Source organism: Haliotis rufescens, unplaced genomic scaffold (genome assembly GCF_023055435.1).
Source record: "Haliotis rufescens isolate VD_foot unplaced genomic scaffold, xgHalRufe1.0.p SCAF_67, whole genome shotgun sequence".
NCBI lineage: Eukaryota > Metazoa > Mollusca > Gastropoda > Lepetellida > Haliotidae > Haliotis > Haliotis rufescens.
Genome location: NW_025964358.1, coordinates 1147501 through 1166924, shown reverse-complemented (window position 1 = coordinate 1166924; position 19424 = coordinate 1147501). Strand labels below are relative to the sequence as shown.

Sequence of the window (19424 nt, the reverse complement as noted above, 5' to 3'; positions counted from 1 at the left end):
CACTCACTTAAGTGTCACACGCATAAAATATTTGACACATGCCTCACACTCCCATGCGTCACAACCCAACTCACTCACTCACTCTAGTGAGGCAGTTAAACCTCTGAGTGTTGTTGAATCTCTTAAGTCACACCCCTGTCGACCAACAGTGAACTTCACATTCCCATGCGTCACCCCTCTTTTCTTGCAAACCATGAAAGATTAGATTTGATTGACGAGATGGTACTTCAATGCTGTCATTTCTGGATTCCAGGGCATCAAGTTTCTGTTTGAAAAATGTGTTTTCCTCTTGAAGCTCTCTAAGCTTGTCTGCATAGTTCTTTGTAGATCTTTCCATCTTGTCGTTAAGGTAAGGCAATATGGTGTTTGTATTGCTTTGAATGTTACAGTGATTTGGTTTGTTTGTTGTTTAACGCCGCACTCAGCAATATTCCAATCGGTCTGTAAATAATCGAGTCTGGACCAGACAATCCAGTGATTGTCATCGCGAGCATCAATCCACGCAAATGGGATACGACGACATGCATCAAGCAAGTCAGCGAGCCTGATCACCCGATCCCTTTAGTCGCCTCTTACGTCAAGCATAGTCGCCTTTTACGGCAAGCATGGGTTGCTGAAGACCTATTCTACCCCGGTTCTTCACGGGTTGAATGTTACAGTGAAGATCTAGTGCTGATTGGCTATATAAAGTGTCAGTACGTGTCACACACCACCCAGAAACATTTTGTGCAGATGACGATTCTTGTACTCTTCAAATCTTAATGTTTGCTTTAAATCCAATACAAGGAACACGAAACAATTATATATCTAACTGAAATCCTTTCCCGTCTTGTTCTTAGGAGGACCGGTCGGGTAGCCTAGTGGTTAAAGCGTTGGCTCATCACGCCGAAGATCCGGGTTCGATTCCCGACATGGGTACAATGTGTGAAGCCCATTTCTGGTGTCCCCCGCCGTGATATTGCTGGAATATTGCTAAAAGCGGCGTAAAATCAAACTCACTCATTGTTCTTTGTTTAGATGACTTGAAGTGTACAGTTTGTTTTACAAACACAGACATCTAGATATTATAAGAGATGGAGTTCATGGTTTGTCTACACTTTATTAGACATTTCAGTCAATATTTCATTTCATGTTCACTGTCAATCATATGACTTGTCAATCATTTCACAGCCAATTTAACACATACAGGCAGCTCATATAGACACAATTATTCCATGTGGGCGTATTACAATATAAAATACGACATCTAAATGTAGATGTGTTAAACAGAGTTCCACAAGCGTTGTGATCAATGTTGTTATTCACAAAAGTGTACAACTGCTAAACTAAGTCCTCATATTTCCTTCCGGCTATAGTTCTGTTTGACATTCTACAGCCGGGTATCAAATGATTTCTCGGCGTGTTTGTTGCTGTACTTCATTTCCTTCTTCCTGGCCAATCGGTACTGCACAAGCATTCCACAGCACAGGCAGAAACCTGCAGAAACGAACAAGAACAATACAAAATTCAAAATATTTGCATATTTTTGTAAAGCATGGTGGCAGCCCTGAAATGGTGGTTGAATATATAAATGCAGCATTTCAATTGAACTAACCGCTGACACTGCAATAAATCACCCCCAAAAAGAGGAAAATTCTAGGGGGCTGGGTAAATATTTTAAACATTTGATTGAATTTTAAGCAATTTCGTGCAGTTTGGACAACATTCACACCGAGAAATGTAATACGTTAATGGCAAAAAAGGTGGCGGATGCAGTAAAACTTCGAAGTTAAATCGGGCATAGCTTCCGCGAACCCGGCTACCCACCGGGTCTGAGAGCAATACTGCCATAAACGTCACCCCCATACCCCAGATACAAGGACAGCTGTCACAAACGTGCAATGTCTGACCCTTTCCTCATGCTGAAAAAAACTTACCTTGTATTTACTTACCTTTTGTTAAATAAAAACCAAAACAACATTGCAAACATAAGACATTCATACAACATACATCGATGACATGCAACAACCAAGTCAGGGAGCCTGACCACCCGATCCCGTTTGTCGCCTTTTACGACAAGCATAGTCGCCTTTTACAGCCAGCATGGGTTGTTGAAGGCCTATTCTACCCCGGATCTTCACGGGTCGCGTGTCAAGATGATGAGATGTGATTGGTCCACGTGATCTCGATAAACTACTGTGTAACCCGCCTTGGAGGGGAATACATTTCTGATTGGCAGAATAAATCCCTTATACCGCGCTTCAAAGCAAAAAGCCGCACGCTTTTTCCGATTCAATGAAAGTCACGTGACATAGCACAAGTTAACCTCTGCTCAATCGAACAGCTGTTTTCTTTTTTAAATTTGTCTTCCTTCTTTAACAATGTCACATTGAAACATGTTGGTTAGATACATTCGTTAGCGAGCCGGAGGCGAGTGGTATAAAACATAACGAGCGACGAATAAAACCCCATGTACCCCGAGTGATACTGCTACAATTTATATTATCAAGGCGGATCTTGGACGAACGAACACCAGATTCCATCATGTGCCACTCCAGCCCCCAGCCCCAACCTCTTCCCCACTAAACCTACTAGGAGTATATTTGTGAACGTACTGAATATTATTCCTCCGGCGCCTATGTAGAGAATCCCTTGCCATCCAATGGTGGATTTCAGTTGTGACGTCAGAAGTGCGCCTGTCAGCTGAACTACGATCTGGAACAGAGATAAATAGATGAGGAGGGGGCCCGTTAGGTTCCGCCCATTTGATGGTCTTGGGGCCCGTGATTTTGTATCGAGACTGAATATTTTTTTCAGCTGCAGCTGCAAAATCAGACAATTTTAAATTAAATCTATGAGCCTAAATACGTTTGTTTTCTTTATAAAAAAAACTTGCAACAAAGTATTTTGGTGGCAGACAATTTCCCTTTTTTTACAACGTCTATAATTAGATTGGGCACCAGCACTCGGTGCATCGTCCTCCTTTCAATGATAAGGAAGCGCACGCAGTTGATGTCGTTGACTCACCTGGCAGGTGAAGAGCAGGCCGTAGTTGACGCTGTAGTATTTCTGACCATACAGAGACACTGTCAGTGAGGGCATGAGGGCGTAGAAGCCTGAAAACGTCCCGTAGATTAGACACAGCCAAATCATCAGCATCACTTTCCCGCCATATTCACACAAGGTGAAGGTCGCCCCTGCTGTTCCGAACACGCCGATGACAATGGTGAGTGATTCCTGTGAATCGAGTAATTCGGGTGATTGAGGTCATTCATTCAAAGTGTGTTGTATAATTGTAGGGCATGTGAAAAACATGAATGAGGAATGTGAAAGGTTAGTTGGTTGGTAGATTTGTAGAGTATGTGAAAGAACATACGGATGTGATCATTCATTCTTAGTCTATTACTAGATATGTAGGGTATCTGAAAGAACATATGAATGAGGTCATTCATCCATAGTCTGTTACTAGATATGTAGGGTATCTGAAGAACATATGAATGAGGTCATTCATCCATAGTCTGTTACTAGATCTGTAGGGTATCTGAAGAACATATGAATGAGGTCATTCATCCATAGTCTATTACTATATGAAAGAACATATGAATGAGGTCATTCATCCATAGTCTGTTACTAGATCTGTAGGGTATATGAAAGAACATATGAATGAGGTCATTCATCCATAGTCTCTTACTATCTGAAAGAACATATGAATGAGGTCATTCATCCATAGTCTGTTACTAGATCTGTAGGGTATCTGAAAGAACATATTTATGAGGTCATTTATCCTCAGTTTGTTAGTCGTGGTGTAGGGTATGTGAGAGAACATATTTATGAGGTCATTCTAAGAAAACATGCGTGCTGTCACATTTCAACAACAGCGGTCGTATTACAGGCTATACACATATGTTCTGTACTGTTTACACCTATAGTTGGTTTTGTGGGGAGGTGACTGACCTTCATTTAGATATCGAGTCATATGTTCAAGCACGGACCCCTGAAGATTCGGGGTAGAATAGATTTTCAGCAACCCATGCTTGCCATAAGAAGGTGACTATGCTTGTCGTAAAAGGATCGGGATCGGGTGGTCAGGATCGCTGACTTGGTTGATGCATGTCATCTATCCCAATTGCGTGGATCGATTCTCATGATGTCAATCACTGGATCGTTTGGCCCAGACTCTATTATTTACAGACCGCCGTCATATAGCCGGAGTTTTGCTGAGCGCGGCGTTAAACAACAAACAAACAAACAAACAAACGAACAAAACAAGTTGAAGCACGAAAGGTTCTCAACACTACAAACTTATACAAAGTAAAAGACGTTTGGGGAGTATAGGTCTCTAAAACTTGAAACAAAGTGCAGAAAGAGGCACATCTATTGAAAGATATAAACTGTTTAGGTGTATTAACTAAACTTGAAACTAATCGAAAGAGGCAAGTCCGTTGAATGCTGCAGCATGAGCTCGTTATCCACATCATGTGGAGATAATGCTTTTCCTTCTTGCAGAAAATGCAAATATCGACATATTCGTCCACATGATGCCCACTTCCAATAGTATCAGTTTGTACAAATTGTACAGGAGTTTCAAAGAAAATGAAACACACGAAATTCAAATTGTAAGACATGCATACACCTACTTGTAAATATTTTTTCGTTCAAGAACCAGAGACCTTCAAGCAAATAAACTACGATGCCTTTGACTCCCCTCAATAAACGTCCCTGGACTTACCCTGTAGCCTATCTTGTCCCCCACGGCTCCCCAAAATGGCCTGCCCAGAGCATTAAAGGCTGATCCGACAGAGCCCGCGAGAGCCAGAAAATGGTCATCTTTGATGAAGGTCTGTGAAAATGTCTGAAACAAAACCCAATACACGCCTGCTTAGATGCGAAAGGAAAGCACATTACTTTCAAATCGATAATGTTGCGAGATATTTTCTCCGTTTTTCTTTAGTTCTGCAAAAGTTATTTTCATTTTTAAGTTTCATCTGGGAGTTTGGTCTTAGGAGTCTAAGGAGCCGCTAGTCGCTGTGCGAATGATGTTCCTCAGGCGTGTCAAGACCCTATGGTCGTGAGGTCGGATCCAAGAGTCAACCTCAATATGACGCTTGGTCAACACCATATTTCTGGTCGTGTTTTATGTGGAATTATGTCCACAATCGGCTTAAAACCAAACACACTCACTCAGTCTTACCTTGTAGAAGTTCATCACGAAAAAGATGCCAAGGACCACACAGCCGTAGATGACCCACAGCAAGTAGAATAGCTTCGACCGTAGGACCTGGCGCGGTGTGTAGTTGCCGTCGTCGTCCTCAGTGATACCACTGGGGACAGCCATGCAAAGGTTGTTTAGTCAGTATTACGTGCTTATATCAATGTCAACGTGTAGTCGCATAATAAATTTTTCTTGGGATGAACATTTGACCTGCCTTTGCGTGTGTTTGTGACGGCTATCACTGGTGAGCAGGATACGCCTTTTCGCCAACACCTGGTATCATCACTATTTTACAGTGATTATTAAACACGTATTTATGATATAGGCGAAATCGTACAATGGGCGTTTAGTACAGATGTCTTATGATTTTAGGGAAATGTTTCTTTTTGTCGCTAATATTTCAATATTGAGTAAGGGAGGTTCACCCTTTTGTGGTTTGCTTTATTAAAGTCAAGGGATGAGGGGTTGAAAGCTATGGAAACAACTGGACAGTGAAGTTGATTTGAGAACCCTGTAGGCAATACAAGAAACCGCCCTATACAATTAACAACGCTAAATTGAATCACCCTGGTGAATATTGGCCCTTTAGAAACCAATGTTGAACTACACAATAAGTTAGAGTTGGTCTGCTAGCATGTCTACTCTCCCGTCTGCAAATTTCTTGACCACTGGCGTTCAAGAGGACGCCGCCTTAGCCATTTAATGTCCATCAATCAGTATTTTACATCCAGCATATCTAATAAATAATATCATTTTTTATCTTCACTTATGTAACTCTCCGAATAAGGAATAACGAGATATCTAGCCTAATACGAATTGAGTATTTTCCGGTTTTATGGTAAAATTGTTAAAGGGAACTGAGGCACAAAATTGGGCTGGATTCAAAATAGTTTCAAAATATCAGGGAATCTTCCTTATACAAAGAGATACAGAAATATAAAACGTCAATGCAAGTCTTGTTTATCCATCGTAACCGATTCCATTTGGCGTTAAATGTCAAAAATGGTATGCCTACCCAGTGCCGAAAAAAAGTCATGTGAAACCATAATTCATTTTTAACTGGTTTCACCACGTGGCCACCCCATGGCATCATATTAATAGTTACCTGTCTGTGTTGGATATTGTGTCGAGATCTTCTTTCGACTTTTCATCTAGCTTCTTCTCGCAGTCAGGACTCTTCTCTATTGCCTTCTCCACATTTTCTTCCTGTATGGTCAAATCATCACGGTACAATGTCGAGCATGCCTTAATGTCGTTTTAATTAAGAATTGACTTCAACATTATTTTTATAGAAGCCAATGCATATAATAAATATTAAGTTAACAGAAATAACTTCACAGACAACGTATTCTGTCTTTAACACAAAACATGTAGACAATGGTACATCAACGACATCATTCAGCGCATTGATGCAGCACAAGCGCCGAAGATAGTCCGCTGGCAGGCGTGGCCTAAGCATATTTGTTTTGGCTTTATAGGAAACATCAACGCCAATAAACACAGCCATCAAATGCCATGGAATCACTTGCAATTTATTTACATGAATGTTGTCAATTTCTGTATTATATGAACGTTAACTTTATCTAAATCCGTTGTTTGAGAGGCTTGAGGCTTAATGTTATCCTGACCAACAGAACTAGCTCACTGTATTTTCTCTCTTGACAGTCACAAATTAACGATCTATCCACATCGGCACATTTGTAATGAGTATTTTGTATTTTTGCTTGTCTGTTTGATCAAGTTTGAATGATTTTGTACAAAATCCAGTGTATATAAGGTATAAGTATATAAGTATATATACCTATGTTGTTAAGCACTATCCATCACTTGCTTGATAAAGGTGTCACCGAAACGTCGCACTAATTGTAATAAAGAAGTTGTTCATCCATAGAAACTTGTCTTACTTTATTATACCAACTTCCAAATGCCACTGAAAGAAGACAAAATCCAGTGGTCCTATTTTTTCGTCGGCCATTGTGGCGGCCATCTTGGATTTCAAAATGACATTTTACGCTATATTTAATCACTAAAATACTTCTAATGTCACAAAAACGTCATTGTCACCTAACATGGTATGTGATGGTAGTCTGCCCTGAACCTGGAATCGGAAGTCATGTCCGAGGTCAGAAATACTTACAGCGGAGTGGTTGAAATACACTCAAAGATCACATTCCGGGAAATGCCCTCAATTTATACACTCCGGCGCAGTGGTGACTCAGTATAACACCACTGCCACGGGCTAATTTGCATATCTCGTGACCGGACTTTTCGCTTGTTTGTAAACAAACGCGCTTTTCAGGTATCAGTATAAAACGCACAAATGCAAGTATTTGAGGGCGCTTCATTAATTGTTTTGCATAATTATATAGATATGCTACTACAACTGCGACAGTGAGTTGAATGACAATATATATTGATACATCAAAGTGACCGTATCGCTAGCTCTCCGTTGGGCTTCGATGACAGCACGTGGAGCCGTACAACCAATGTAAACAAAGGATAACTACGCAAAAACAAGTAGATGTTCACATATAGGGATACTTTCTTAATGAACCGTAACCATTCTTTGACATTTGTTCATGAAAATGTGTAGACTTGTCAAACATGAAAGGAATGAAAAGCATATGCAATATCGTGAATGGACTGTGAAAGATGTGACGAATCGTCACATGGCGCTGGCCTGTGGCAGAGGTACTATGCTGGCTGGCTGCCGGCCGCATGGAACTCTGGGTAGGAGAGTGTTCTTAAAATACCTTGGTTCCGTCTTCGGGCATAACAAATATATTCAACTCCAGCAGTCCCTGCTTGGTAGGTTTAAACGAAAGTGTTCCGAATACAACACATTTGCCAATTACAAACACCCATTTTGCAATATGGTGAAATAATTCTGACAGTGAATGTGATATATTTAACCAATACAAAGGTATACACAGCGAATAGTATGGAGGTATTCTTTAAACAAAAGTTATGTGTGCATTCTGACTTATTTGTCGTGTTAAAATTGATCGACAGTGATCGAGTCTTTTCATAGGTTACGGAAAGGGACGAGTGCCCACGAATGAAAGGAATGCTGACCTGTTTGGGCGTGACTGTAGGCGTGACAGTAGGCGTGGCTATGAGAAAGATGACGGCGAGGAGCTGGATAGTTGTGTAGACCCCGCCTAACATCAGAAAGCAGTAGGGTACTCTGTCCAGTAGGGAGCCCTGTGTGAAGTACCTAGAAAGTCGGAGACAACACTGGTATAGCATGATTAATTACAGAAACAGTTAATGTGTATATTGGTTCAGATTATATCAGTCACGTGCCTCAGAGGGTTTACTAAACAACCAGTGGTGTGATTAGCGGATTTGCTGTAACAACTACCTGTCTTTGCTTAACCTCAACTGCACGGCCTTGCATACACTACGTTCTGCTTTGCTATTTTTAACCATCCAATCAAATCCTGCGAGAGGGAAAACAGGGAGAGTTGAGACCAATCAGCTGTCGGATTACATCGCACAAACGGCTGTATCTAGGTTAATTTGTCTTTCAATATATTATAATAAAAAGGGATCCAGATAATCTCTTCAATTTCTGAAACTGAAGAAATGCAGACTTGCCAACGTTATGTAAAGTAGAAGAGACTTGAATGGGAGTGTTCGGATGTGTTCAGCAACCCATGCTTGTCGTAAAGGGCGGCTATGCTTGACTTAAGAGGCGACTAAGGGGATCGGGTGGTCAGGCTCGCTGACTTGGTTGATGCATGTCATCGTATCCCAATTGCGCGGATCGATGCTCATGATGTCAATCATTGGATTGTCTGGCCCAGACTCGATTATTTACAGACCGCCGTCATATAGCTGGAACATTGCTAAGTGCAGCGATAAACAACAAACCATCATAACAAATCGGATGTGTTCATTACAGGGTCCATATGAGAGACAAAGACAGGTCAATGTTGTTGTTTTTTGAAAATCAAATGAAGTGTGTTGTAGGCAGAAAATTGACTGAGAGAGGATTTTGATGTTTTGGACCCCTCTCCTCTAAAGAAATGCTGTACCCGCCCACAGACATAGCGAACCGTGAAGATCTGTAACCGTCGACATGTGGAATAGATCTTCAGCAACCCATTCTTGTCGCAAAAGGCGACTATGCTTGTCGTGAGAGGCGACTAACGGGATCGGGTGGTCAGGCTCGCTGACTTGGTTGAAGCATGTCATCGATCCAAGTTGCCTGGATGGATGCTCATGACATCAATCACTGGATTGTCTGGTCTAGATTCGATTATTTACACACAGCCGTCACATAGCTGGAATATTGCTGAGTTCGGCGTAAAACAACAAACCAACCATCCTTAGACGTTGCGTTAGGTGCAGCACCTCAAATCATCAGTTAACTGGTTTTCTGTCAGTAGTATATATACATATGGAAACTATAAGTAGCATCGTGACTTAACGTATCCCATGGGAGTTAGTTTCCAGAGAAAAAAAAAGCAACCCGTGGATATGTAAGTCAATACAACACGTAAAGGTATGGTGAGGTGAAATTGGGTTTAACGTCGCGTCCAAGATTATTGCACTTATATAGCGACGTGTGTGTTTGTGTGACTGCTTGTACTAGTCCGGACTCATGCCGATTGATAAGATACCATGCCGCAGTTTAACATGAATACCTCATTCAGCCACAGTATACTGACTCCGAGCCGACCAGTCCTTGTTTTAGCCCCTTAATGCCGAGCGCCAGACAGGGTAACAGCCTGTATCATCTTTTAACGTCTTTTGGTAGGACGCGGCCGGGGATCGAACCCCGGACCTTCCGTTCTCCGGGCGGACGCTCTACCACTAGACCACGGAGGCGGTAACACGTAAAGAATTCCCGCCTTACAAACACATCAAAGATCACATCCTCTCAAGTGAGCCAGCGGAACCAGAATTATCCGTGCAGTCGATAACGTCAGAAGGGATGTAGTCATGCATAAATTCCACGTGCTCCGTGTCACACTCCACATCATTCCCCTGTTCAAAGGAATGAATTCTGCCGTTGCACGTGGAACGCCTACTGTCCAAAAACGCGGTTTGGTGACAGGAGAATAACACTTACAGATCATCTTTGATTGTTTCATCGGGGGACAAGTTGTCAGGGTTGATGAAGGCCGTGATGACTTGGTTGAACACGAAGGTTCCAAAACCAATTCCACAGATAATGATTCCTGTTACTAGACCAGATCTGTTCGGAAACCACTGAAACACAATTTTTGTGTGTATGTAAGGTATAAATACTTCCGGTTATCCGGGCTGAATATAATTTGTAATCATCCCGCACAAAGCGGAAGAGAGAAGAGAAAGAAATCTTAAACTAAATAAAACTCAGCTTGTGAAAATTCAAGAACAAAAGGCGTGTTCCAGACGGTCCGGACGCCCCTCCCCTCTTTTGAAAAACAAATGTAGAATGTTTCCGACAGTAAAATTGACTGAGAGAGGATTTTGATATTTTGGACCCTTCCCTTTAAAAATGCTTGAGAATAACAATCTACGTCGAACCAGTGACCGCACGGTGCAGTAACACGGACCCTGTTATTTGATCCGACACTAGCGTATGTGCAGACCATATGCACGGAATATGAAAAAAAGTGCAATGTTTTATCAGATGTCTTTAGAAGTATGTGACCGTAAGTTGATGCTAATGTACAATTTGTTTGTTGTTTAACGCCGCACTCAGCAATATTCCAGCTATATGACGACGGTTTGTAAATAATCGAGTCGAGTCTGGACCAGAGAATCCAGTGACTGACATCATGAGCATCGATCTACGCAATTGGGATACGATGACATGCATCAAACAAGTCAGCGAGCCTGACCACCCGTCCCGTTAGTCGCCCTTTATGACAAGCATTGTCGCTATTTACGACAAGCATGGGTTGCTGAAGACCTATTCTATCCCGGATCTTCACGGGTTCTTGAAGAGTCACCGGGTTCTAACGGAGCTTAGGAGTTTGGTAAGTACGGGAGATTTGTGGCAAAACAGTAGTCAATCATGAATGAAAAATGCATTTGAACGAGTATTTTTTCGTCTACGTGTCTCTGTGTTGATATAACATTCTGAACACCTTTTTTCTCATTGATATTTGTTAAAATTTGAATTTGAATGAACAGTGTAATTTTCTGTCAGATATGAGCTTCTGTTGACATTTTCTTTCCTAATTCATTCTTTGATGCCAAACTCACCTCAACAAATTTGACATTTTGTCCATTGTTTCGGACAAATGCATCTATAGTCACGCATGTTGTACAACATAAGTTGACGATAAAGAAAAAAACAAAAACTTCTGTATTTACTGATGAATAAGAATGTAGTTTTCATTTCATCACAATTTGAATTTTTCTTCAACTGTTTTACAGGGACCATATATCGGTATGTGGCCTCTGGTTTTTATTATCAAGTGTTTTAGTCATCAGAAGCCTTGTGCTTATTCATGTGATCGGGAAAGGCATGTCACACAAGGGGCCATTTCTCATGTTAATGTAATTGCAATGGTCCATTCTTCTACCTGCAATTAAAATAATCAAACTTTCAACGGGCCATTATTGAGAAAATGGAGCAAGTGACCTATGCCTTCCCCAACTACATAACATAGTTGCTGACATGTTTTACCGCCGTGTAAGGTAATTTATTTGTGTTGTATACGTTTATGTGTTCTGTCAACTGCAATCTGTTATATGGGTGCACCTTATATAATTAGTGTCAAACTGTCCATTGTTAGATAAATGTTTTTTTTGTTTGTTGTTGTTCATCGCAGTCAGCACCGTTCAAGCCTGTTCTCGGTAGTCGGTAAATACTCGAGTCCAATGACTGATACTGTGAATAACGCCCCGTCGGATATGGAGGCACGCAATCACCGCACGTCACACACACGCACACACACACACACACACACACACACACACACACACACACACACACTCTCTCTCTCTCTCTCTCTCTCTCTCTCTCTGTCTCTCTCTCTCTCTCTCATCGCGCGTCAATATTTTGCAACTGACCTTGAGGGCACATTTCACAGCTCCAGGGTACGCGATACTTTTTCCAGCACCATTAATGACGCCATAGGTCAAGGCCGTCAAGATGAGGGAATGTTGCATGGTGAAGTATGTGAGGAGCATTCCAGAACTGGAAGAGTATGTTACGTCAGTTTATACAATGGGAACCAGCCTTTCATAAATATACATAAAATATACAAACATATACATATGTACATTATACATATATAAATATAAATATTTCATAATAAATTCATATCAATATTGTATAGAGATATAGCACTGTGACGAGCGAACGTTTTTCCCACTGGCCTACACCATCGTCCCTTAATGCGATTATATTGCGCGTTGTGACGCCATCAGCATCATGACGTTCACTATGGTTTGGGATTGACAATCTGCTTGTCTCGAGGTGTGAATAAATGGACTCGAGTCACCGAGATTTAGTGGCTTGTCACGGCTTGACAGTTTCATGTTGAAGGAAAGTCCGAAATGATGCATCTCTTAGACGTCTACAACAATGTTTGTTTGGTTGTTGTTTAACGCCGCACACAGCAGTATTTCAGCTATATGACGGCGTTCTACCGTAATGAAACCCACAGGTATGGTGCTGACAAACCTAGAAACATAATCAGGGCGAACCAGGATTCGAACTCACGACCATGGATTTCTGGCAACCCAATGAATAGATACACTCTGGCAAGTGTGGGTTCGAATCCCGCACGGGACTCAACCTAAAAGAAGTACTAGAATCTGTACTTTACTAAGAAAGTGTTATCCCAAATTTAACATTTGTTAAACCCAATGAATGCAAATCTGCTCAGCCTATTACGGCACCTTAAACGATTGGTTCATCCTTGGCCTGTAAAGTTCTGTGTTTTAAGAACTATCTATCTACCATACTGATCGAGTAATACCTGAAGATCAGTCCACCTATCAGCGTAGAAATCCTCGGAGACAGTTTTTGTTCTATCCAGCCCAATATGGGCATAAAAAATGCCATGGTCAAATAGTTCGCTGTGGAGATCCAGACAGTTTCCGAGTACTGGGTGTTATTCGACTCACTTCTGGCGCGCAGGTATGACGTCAGATAGGGGGTCATGTTGCCTGGAAACAAGGGAAGTAATCGTATGAATACTGATGGGGGAAAAGAGGGAATGGTCCTTAGGGGAAAGGTATGAATGATGTCTTATTTGTTGACAATTTATTCTCAAGATACCACCATTGTACTCCATGGTGTATTTGTAATTTGTTCTAACTTAGTTCGGTATTGATTGGTTCACTACACTGAGAAGCGTTTTGCTAAATCGGTGTAGGTTCTGGTGTATTGTGTGTTCTGCTATAATGGTGTAGGTTCTGGTGTATTGTGTGTTCTGCTATATCGGTGTAGGTTCTGGTGTATTGTGTGTTCTGCTATATCGGTGTAGGTTCTGGTGTATTGTGTGTTCTGCTATATCAGTGTAGGTTCTGGTGTATTGTGTGTTCTGCTATATCAGTGTAGGTTCTGGTGTATTGTGTGTTCTGCTATATCGGTGTAGGTTCTGGTGTATTGTGTGTTCTGCTATATCGGTGTAGGTTCTGGTGTATTGTGTGTTCTGCTATATCGGTGTAGGTTCTGGTGTATTGTGTGTTCTGCTATATCGGTGTAGGTTCTGGTGTATTGTGTGTTCTGCTATATCGGTGTAGGTTCTGGTGTATTGTGTGTTCTGCTATATCGGTGTAGGTTCTGGTGTATTGTGTGTTCTGCTATATCAGTGTAGGTTCTGGTGTATTGTGTGTTCTGCTATATCGGTGTAGGTTCTGGTGTATTGTGTGTTCTGCTATATCAGTGTAGGTTCTGGTGTATTGTGTGTTCTGCTATATCGGTGTAGGTTCTGGTGTATTGTGTGTTCTGCTATATCAGTGTAGGTTCTGGTGTATTGTGTGTTCGGCTATATCGGTGTAGGTTCTGGTGTATTGTGTGTTCGGCTATATCGGTGTAGGTTCTGGCGTATTGTTTGTTCTACTATATCGGTGTAGGTTCAGGCGTATTGTTTGTTCTACTATATCGGTGTAGGTTCAGGCGTATTGTTTGTTCTACTATATCGGTGTAGGTTCTGGTGTATTGTGTGTTCGGCTATATCGGTGTAGGTTCTGGTGTATTGTTTGTTCTACTATATCGGTGTAGGTTCTGGTGTATTGTTTGTTCTGCTATATCGGTGTAGGTTCTGGCGTATTGTTTGTTCTACTATATCGGTGTAGGTTCTGGTGTATTGTGTGTTCGGCTATATCGGTGTAGGTTCAGGCGTATTATGTGTTCTGCTATATCGGTGTAGGTTCTGGCGTATTGTTTGTTCTACTATATCGGTGTAGGTTCAGGCGTATTGTTTGTTCTACTATATCGGTGTAGGTTCTGGTGTATTGTGTGTTCGGCTATATCGGTGTAGGTTCTGGTGTATTGTTTGTTCTACTATATCGGTGTAGGTTCTGGTGTATTGTTTGTTCGGCTATATCGGTGTAGGTTCTGGCGTATTGTTTGTTCTACTATATCGGTGTAGGTTCTGGTGTATTGTGTGTTCTGCTATATCGGTGTAGGTTCTGGTGTATTGTGTGTTCTGCTATATCAGTGTAGGTTCTGGTGTATTGTGTGTTCTGCTATATCAGTGTAGGTTCTGGTGTATTGTGTGTTCTGCTATATCGGTGTAGGTTCTGGTGTATTGTGTGTTCTGCTATATCAGTGTAGGTTCTGGTGTATTGTGTGTTCTGCTATATCGGTGTAGGTTCAGGCGTATTATGTGTTCTGCTATATTGGTGTAGGTTCTGGTGTATTGTGTGTTCTGCTATATCAGTGTAGGTTCTGGTGTATTGTGTGTTCTGCTATATTGGTGTAGATTCTGGTGTATTGTGTGTTCTGCTATATTGGTGTAGGTTCTGGTGTATTGTGTGTTCTGCTATATCGGTGCAGGTTATGTTATGTTTTTTGTTCTCCTATATCGGTGTAGGTTCTGGTGTATTGTGTGTCCTGCTATTTTGGTGTAGGTTCTGGTATATTGTGTGTTCTGCTATATCGGTGTAGGTTCTGGTGTATTTTGTGTTCTGGTAAATAGGTGTAGGTTATGTTGTATTGAGTGTTTTGCTATTTCGGTGTAGGTTCTGGTATATTATGTGTTCTGCTATATCGGTGTAGGTTCTGGTGTATTGTTTGTTCTGCTATATCGGTGTAGGTTCTGGTGTATTGTGTGTTCTGCTATATCGGTGTAGGTTCAGGCGTATTATGTGTTCTGCTATATTGGTGTAGGTTCTGGTGTATTGTGTGTTCTGCTATATCAGTGTAGGTTCTGGTGTATTGTGTGTTCTGCTATATTGGTGTAGATTCTGGTGTATTGTGTGTTCTGCTATATTGGTGTAGGTTCTGGTGTATTGTGTGTTCTGCTATATCGGTGCAGGTTATGTTATGTTTTTTGTTCTCCTATATCGGTGTAGGTTCTGGTGTATTGTGTGTCCTGCTATTTTGGTGTAGGTTCTGGTATATTGTGTGTTCTGCTATATCGGTGTAGGTTCTGGTGTATTTTGTGTTCTGGTAAATAGGTGTAGGTTATGTTGTATTGAGTGTTTTGCTATTTCGGTGTAGGTTCTGGTATATTATGTGTTCTGCTATATCGGTGTAGGTTCTGGTGTGTTGTTTGTTCTGCTATATCGGTGTAGGTTCTGGCGTATTGTTTGTTCTACTGTACCAGTGAATGTTCTGGTGTATTGTGTGTTCTGCTATATCGGTGTAGGTTCTGGTGTATTGTGTGTTCTGCTATATCGGTGTAGGTTCTGGTGTATTGTGTGTTCTGCTATATCGGTGTAGGTTCTGGTGTATTGTGTGTTCTGCTATATCAGTGTAGGTTCTGGTGTATTGTGTGTTCTGCTATATCAGTGTAGGTTCTGGTGTATTGTGTGTTCTGCTATATCGGTGTAGGTTCTGGTGTATTGTGTGTTCTGCTATATCGGTGTAGGTTCTGGCGTATTGTTTGTTCTACTGTACCAGTGTCTGTTCTGGTGTATTGTGTGTTCTGCTATATTGGTGTAGGTTCTGGTGTATTGTGTGTCCTGCTATATCAGTGTAGGTTCTGGTGTATTGTGTGTTCTGCTATATCAGTGTAGGTTCTGGTGTATTGTGTGTTCTGCTATATCGGTGTAGGTTCTGGTGTATTGTGTGTTCTGCTATATCAGTGTAGGTTCTGGTGTATTGTGTGTTCTGCTATATCGGTTGAGTTCAGGCGTATTATGTGTTCTGCTATATTGGTGTAGGTTCTGGTGTATTGTGTGTTCTGCTATATCAGTGTAGGTTCTGGTGTATTGTGTGTTCTGCTATATTGGTGTAGATTCTGGTGTATTGTGTGTTCTGCTATATTGGTGTAGGTTCTGGTGTATTGTGTGTTCTGCTATATCGGTGCAGGTTATGTTATGTTTTTTGTTCTCCTATATCGGTGTAGGTTCTGGTGTATTGTGTGTCCTGCTATTTTGGTGTAGGTTCTGGTATATTGTGTGTTCTGCTATATCGGTGTAGGTTCTGGTGTATTTTGTGTTCTGGTAAATAGGTGTAGGTTATGTTGTATTGAGTGTTTTGCAATTTCGGTGTAGGTTCTGGTATATTATGTGTTCTGCTATATCGGTGTAGGTTCTGGTGTATTGTTTGTTCTGCTATATCGGTGTAGGTTCTGGTGTATTGTTTGTTCTGCTATATCGGTGTAGGTTCTGGTGTATTGTGTGTTCTGCTATATCGGTGTAGGTTCTGGTGTATTGTGTGTTCTGCTATATCGGTGTAGGTTCTGGTGTATTGTTTGTTCTGCTATATCGGTGTAGGTTCTGGCGTATTATGTGTTCTGCTATATCGGTGTAGGTTCTGGTGTATTGTGTGTTCTGCTATATCGGTGTAGATTCTGGTGTATTGTTTGTTCTGCTATATCGGTGTAGGTTCTGGTGTATTGTGTGTTCTGCTATATCGGTGTAGGTTCTGGTGTATTGTGTGTTCTGCTATATCGGTGTAGGTTCTGGTGTATTGTGTGTTCTGCTATATCGGTGTAGGTTCTGGTGTATTATGTGTTCTGCTATATCGGTGTAGGTTCTGGTGTATTGTTTGTTCTGCTATATCGGTGTAGGTTCTGGTGTATTGTTTGTTCTGCTATATCGGTGTAGGTTCTGGTGTATTGTTTGTTCTGCTATATCGGTGTAGGTTCTGGTGTATTGTTTGTTCTGCTATATCGGTGTAGGTTCTGGTGTATTATGTGTTCTGCTATATCGGTGTAGGTTCTGGTGTATTGTGTGTTCTGCTATATCGGTGTAGGTTCTGGTGTATTATGTGTTCTGCTATATCGGTGTAGGTTCTGGTGTATTGTTTGTTCTGCTATATCGGTGTAGGTTCTGGTGTATTGTGTGTTCTGCTATATCGGTGTAGGTTCTGGTGTATTATGTGTTCTGCTATATCGGTGTAGGTTCTGGTGTATTGTTTGTTCTGCTATATCGGTGTAGGTTCTGGTGTATTGTGTGTTCTGCTATATCGGTGTAGGTTCTGGTGTATTGTGTGTTCTGCTATATCGGTGTAGGTTCTGGTGTATTGTTTGTTCTGCTATATCGGTGTAGGTTCTGGTGTATTGTGTGTTCTGCTATATCGGTGTAGGTTCTGGTGTATTGTGTGTTCTGCTATATCGGTGTAGGTTCTGGTGTATTGTGTGTTCTGCTATATCGGTGTAGGTTCTGGTGTATTGTGTGTTCTGCTATATCGGTGTAGGTTCTGGTGTATTGTGTGTTCTGCTATATCGGTGTAGGTTCTGGTGTATTGTTTGTTCTGCTATATCGGTGTAGGCTGTGGTGTATTGTGTGTTCTGCTATATCGGTGTAGGTTCTGGTGTATTGTGTGTTCTGCTATATCGGTGTAGGTTCTGGTGTATTGTTTGTTCTGCTATATCGGTGTAGGTTCTGGTGTATTGTTTGTTCTGCTATATCGGTGTAGGCTGTGGTGTATTGTGTGTTCTGCTATATCGGTGTAGGTTCTGGTGTATTGTGTGTTCTGCTATATCGGTGTAGGCTGTGGTGTATTGTGTGTTCTGCTATATCGGTGTAGGTTCTGGTGTATTGTTTGTTCTGCTATATCGGTGTAGGCTGTGGTGTATTGTGTGTTCTGCTATATCGGTGTAGGTTCTGGTGTATTGTTTGTTCTGCTATATCGGTGTAGGCTGTGGTGTATTGTGTGTTCTGCTATATCGGTGTAGGTTCTGGTGTATTGTTTGTTCTGCTATATCGGTGTAGGCTGTGGTGTATTGTGTGTTCTGCTATATCGGTGTAGGTTCTGGTGTATTGTGTGTTCTGCTATATCGGTGTAGGCTGTGGTGTATTGTGTGTTCTGCTATATCGGTGTAGGTTCTGGTGTATTGTTTGTTCTGCTATATCGGTGTAGGCTGTGGTGTATTGTGTGTTCTGCTATATCGGTGTAGGTTCTGGTGTATTGTGTGTTCTGCTATATCGGTGTAGGTTCTGGTGTATTGTTTGTTCTGCTATATCGGTGTAGGCTGTGGTGTATTGTGTGTTCTGCTATATCGGTGTAGGTTCTGGTATATTATGTGTTCTGCTATATCGGTGTAGGTTCTGGTGTATTGTGTGTTCTGCTATATCGGTGTAGGTTCTGGTATATTGTGTGTTCTGCTATATCGGTGTAGGTTCTGGTGTGTTGTTTGTTCTGCTATATCGGTGTAGGTTCTGGTGTATTGTTTGTTCTGCTATATCGGTGTAGGTTCTGGTGTATTGTTTGTTCTGCTATATCGGTGTAGGTTCTGGTGTATTGTGTGTTCTGCTATATCGGTGTAGGTTCTGGTGTATTGTTTGTTCTGCTATATCGGTGTAGGTTCTGGTGTATTGTTTGTTCTGCTATATCGGTGTAGGTTCTGGTGTATTGTGTGTCCTGCTATATCGGTGTAGGTTCTGGTGTATTGTTTGTTCTGCTATATCGGTGTAGGTTCTGGTGTGTTGTTTGTTCTGCTATATCGGTGTAGGTTCTGGTGTGTTGTTTGTTCTGCTATATCGGTGTAGGTTCTGGTGTATTGTGTGTCCTGCTATATCGGTGTAGGTTCTGGTGTATTGTTTGTTCTGCTATATCGGTGTAGGTTCTGGTGTGTTGTTTGTTCTGCTATATCGGTGTAGGTTCTGGTGTATTGTGTGTTCTGCTATATCGGTGTAGGTTCTGGTGTATTGTGTGTTC

The 19424-nt window shown here is 41.5% G+C and overlaps 1 protein-coding gene across 1 annotated transcript in view; it reads right to left on the bottom strand.

The window, feature by feature from the left end:
- Positions 1-1090: 1090 nt before the first annotated feature.
- The window catches only part of LOC124110661 (oxalate:formate antiporter-like), a 23049-nt gene continuing 4715 nt past the window's right edge, over positions 1091-19424 (bottom strand). The window contains exons 3-12 of the mRNA XM_046469998.2: positions 13123-13312; positions 12209-12335; positions 10272-10411; positions 8267-8408; positions 6297-6397; positions 5171-5300; positions 4709-4831; positions 3007-3216; positions 2595-2694; positions 1091-1476 (exon numbers count right to left, since the gene is read on the bottom strand). Coding sequence (XP_046325954.1) covers positions 1370-1476; positions 2595-2694; positions 3007-3216; positions 4709-4831; positions 5171-5300; positions 6297-6397; positions 8267-8408; positions 10272-10411; positions 12209-12335; positions 13123-13312 — 1370 coding nt within the window. The 3' untranslated portion in view covers positions 1091-1369. The remainder of the gene's footprint in view (positions 1477-2594; positions 2695-3006; positions 3217-4708; positions 4832-5170; positions 5301-6296; positions 6398-8266; positions 8409-10271; positions 10412-12208; positions 12336-13122; positions 13313-19424) is intronic.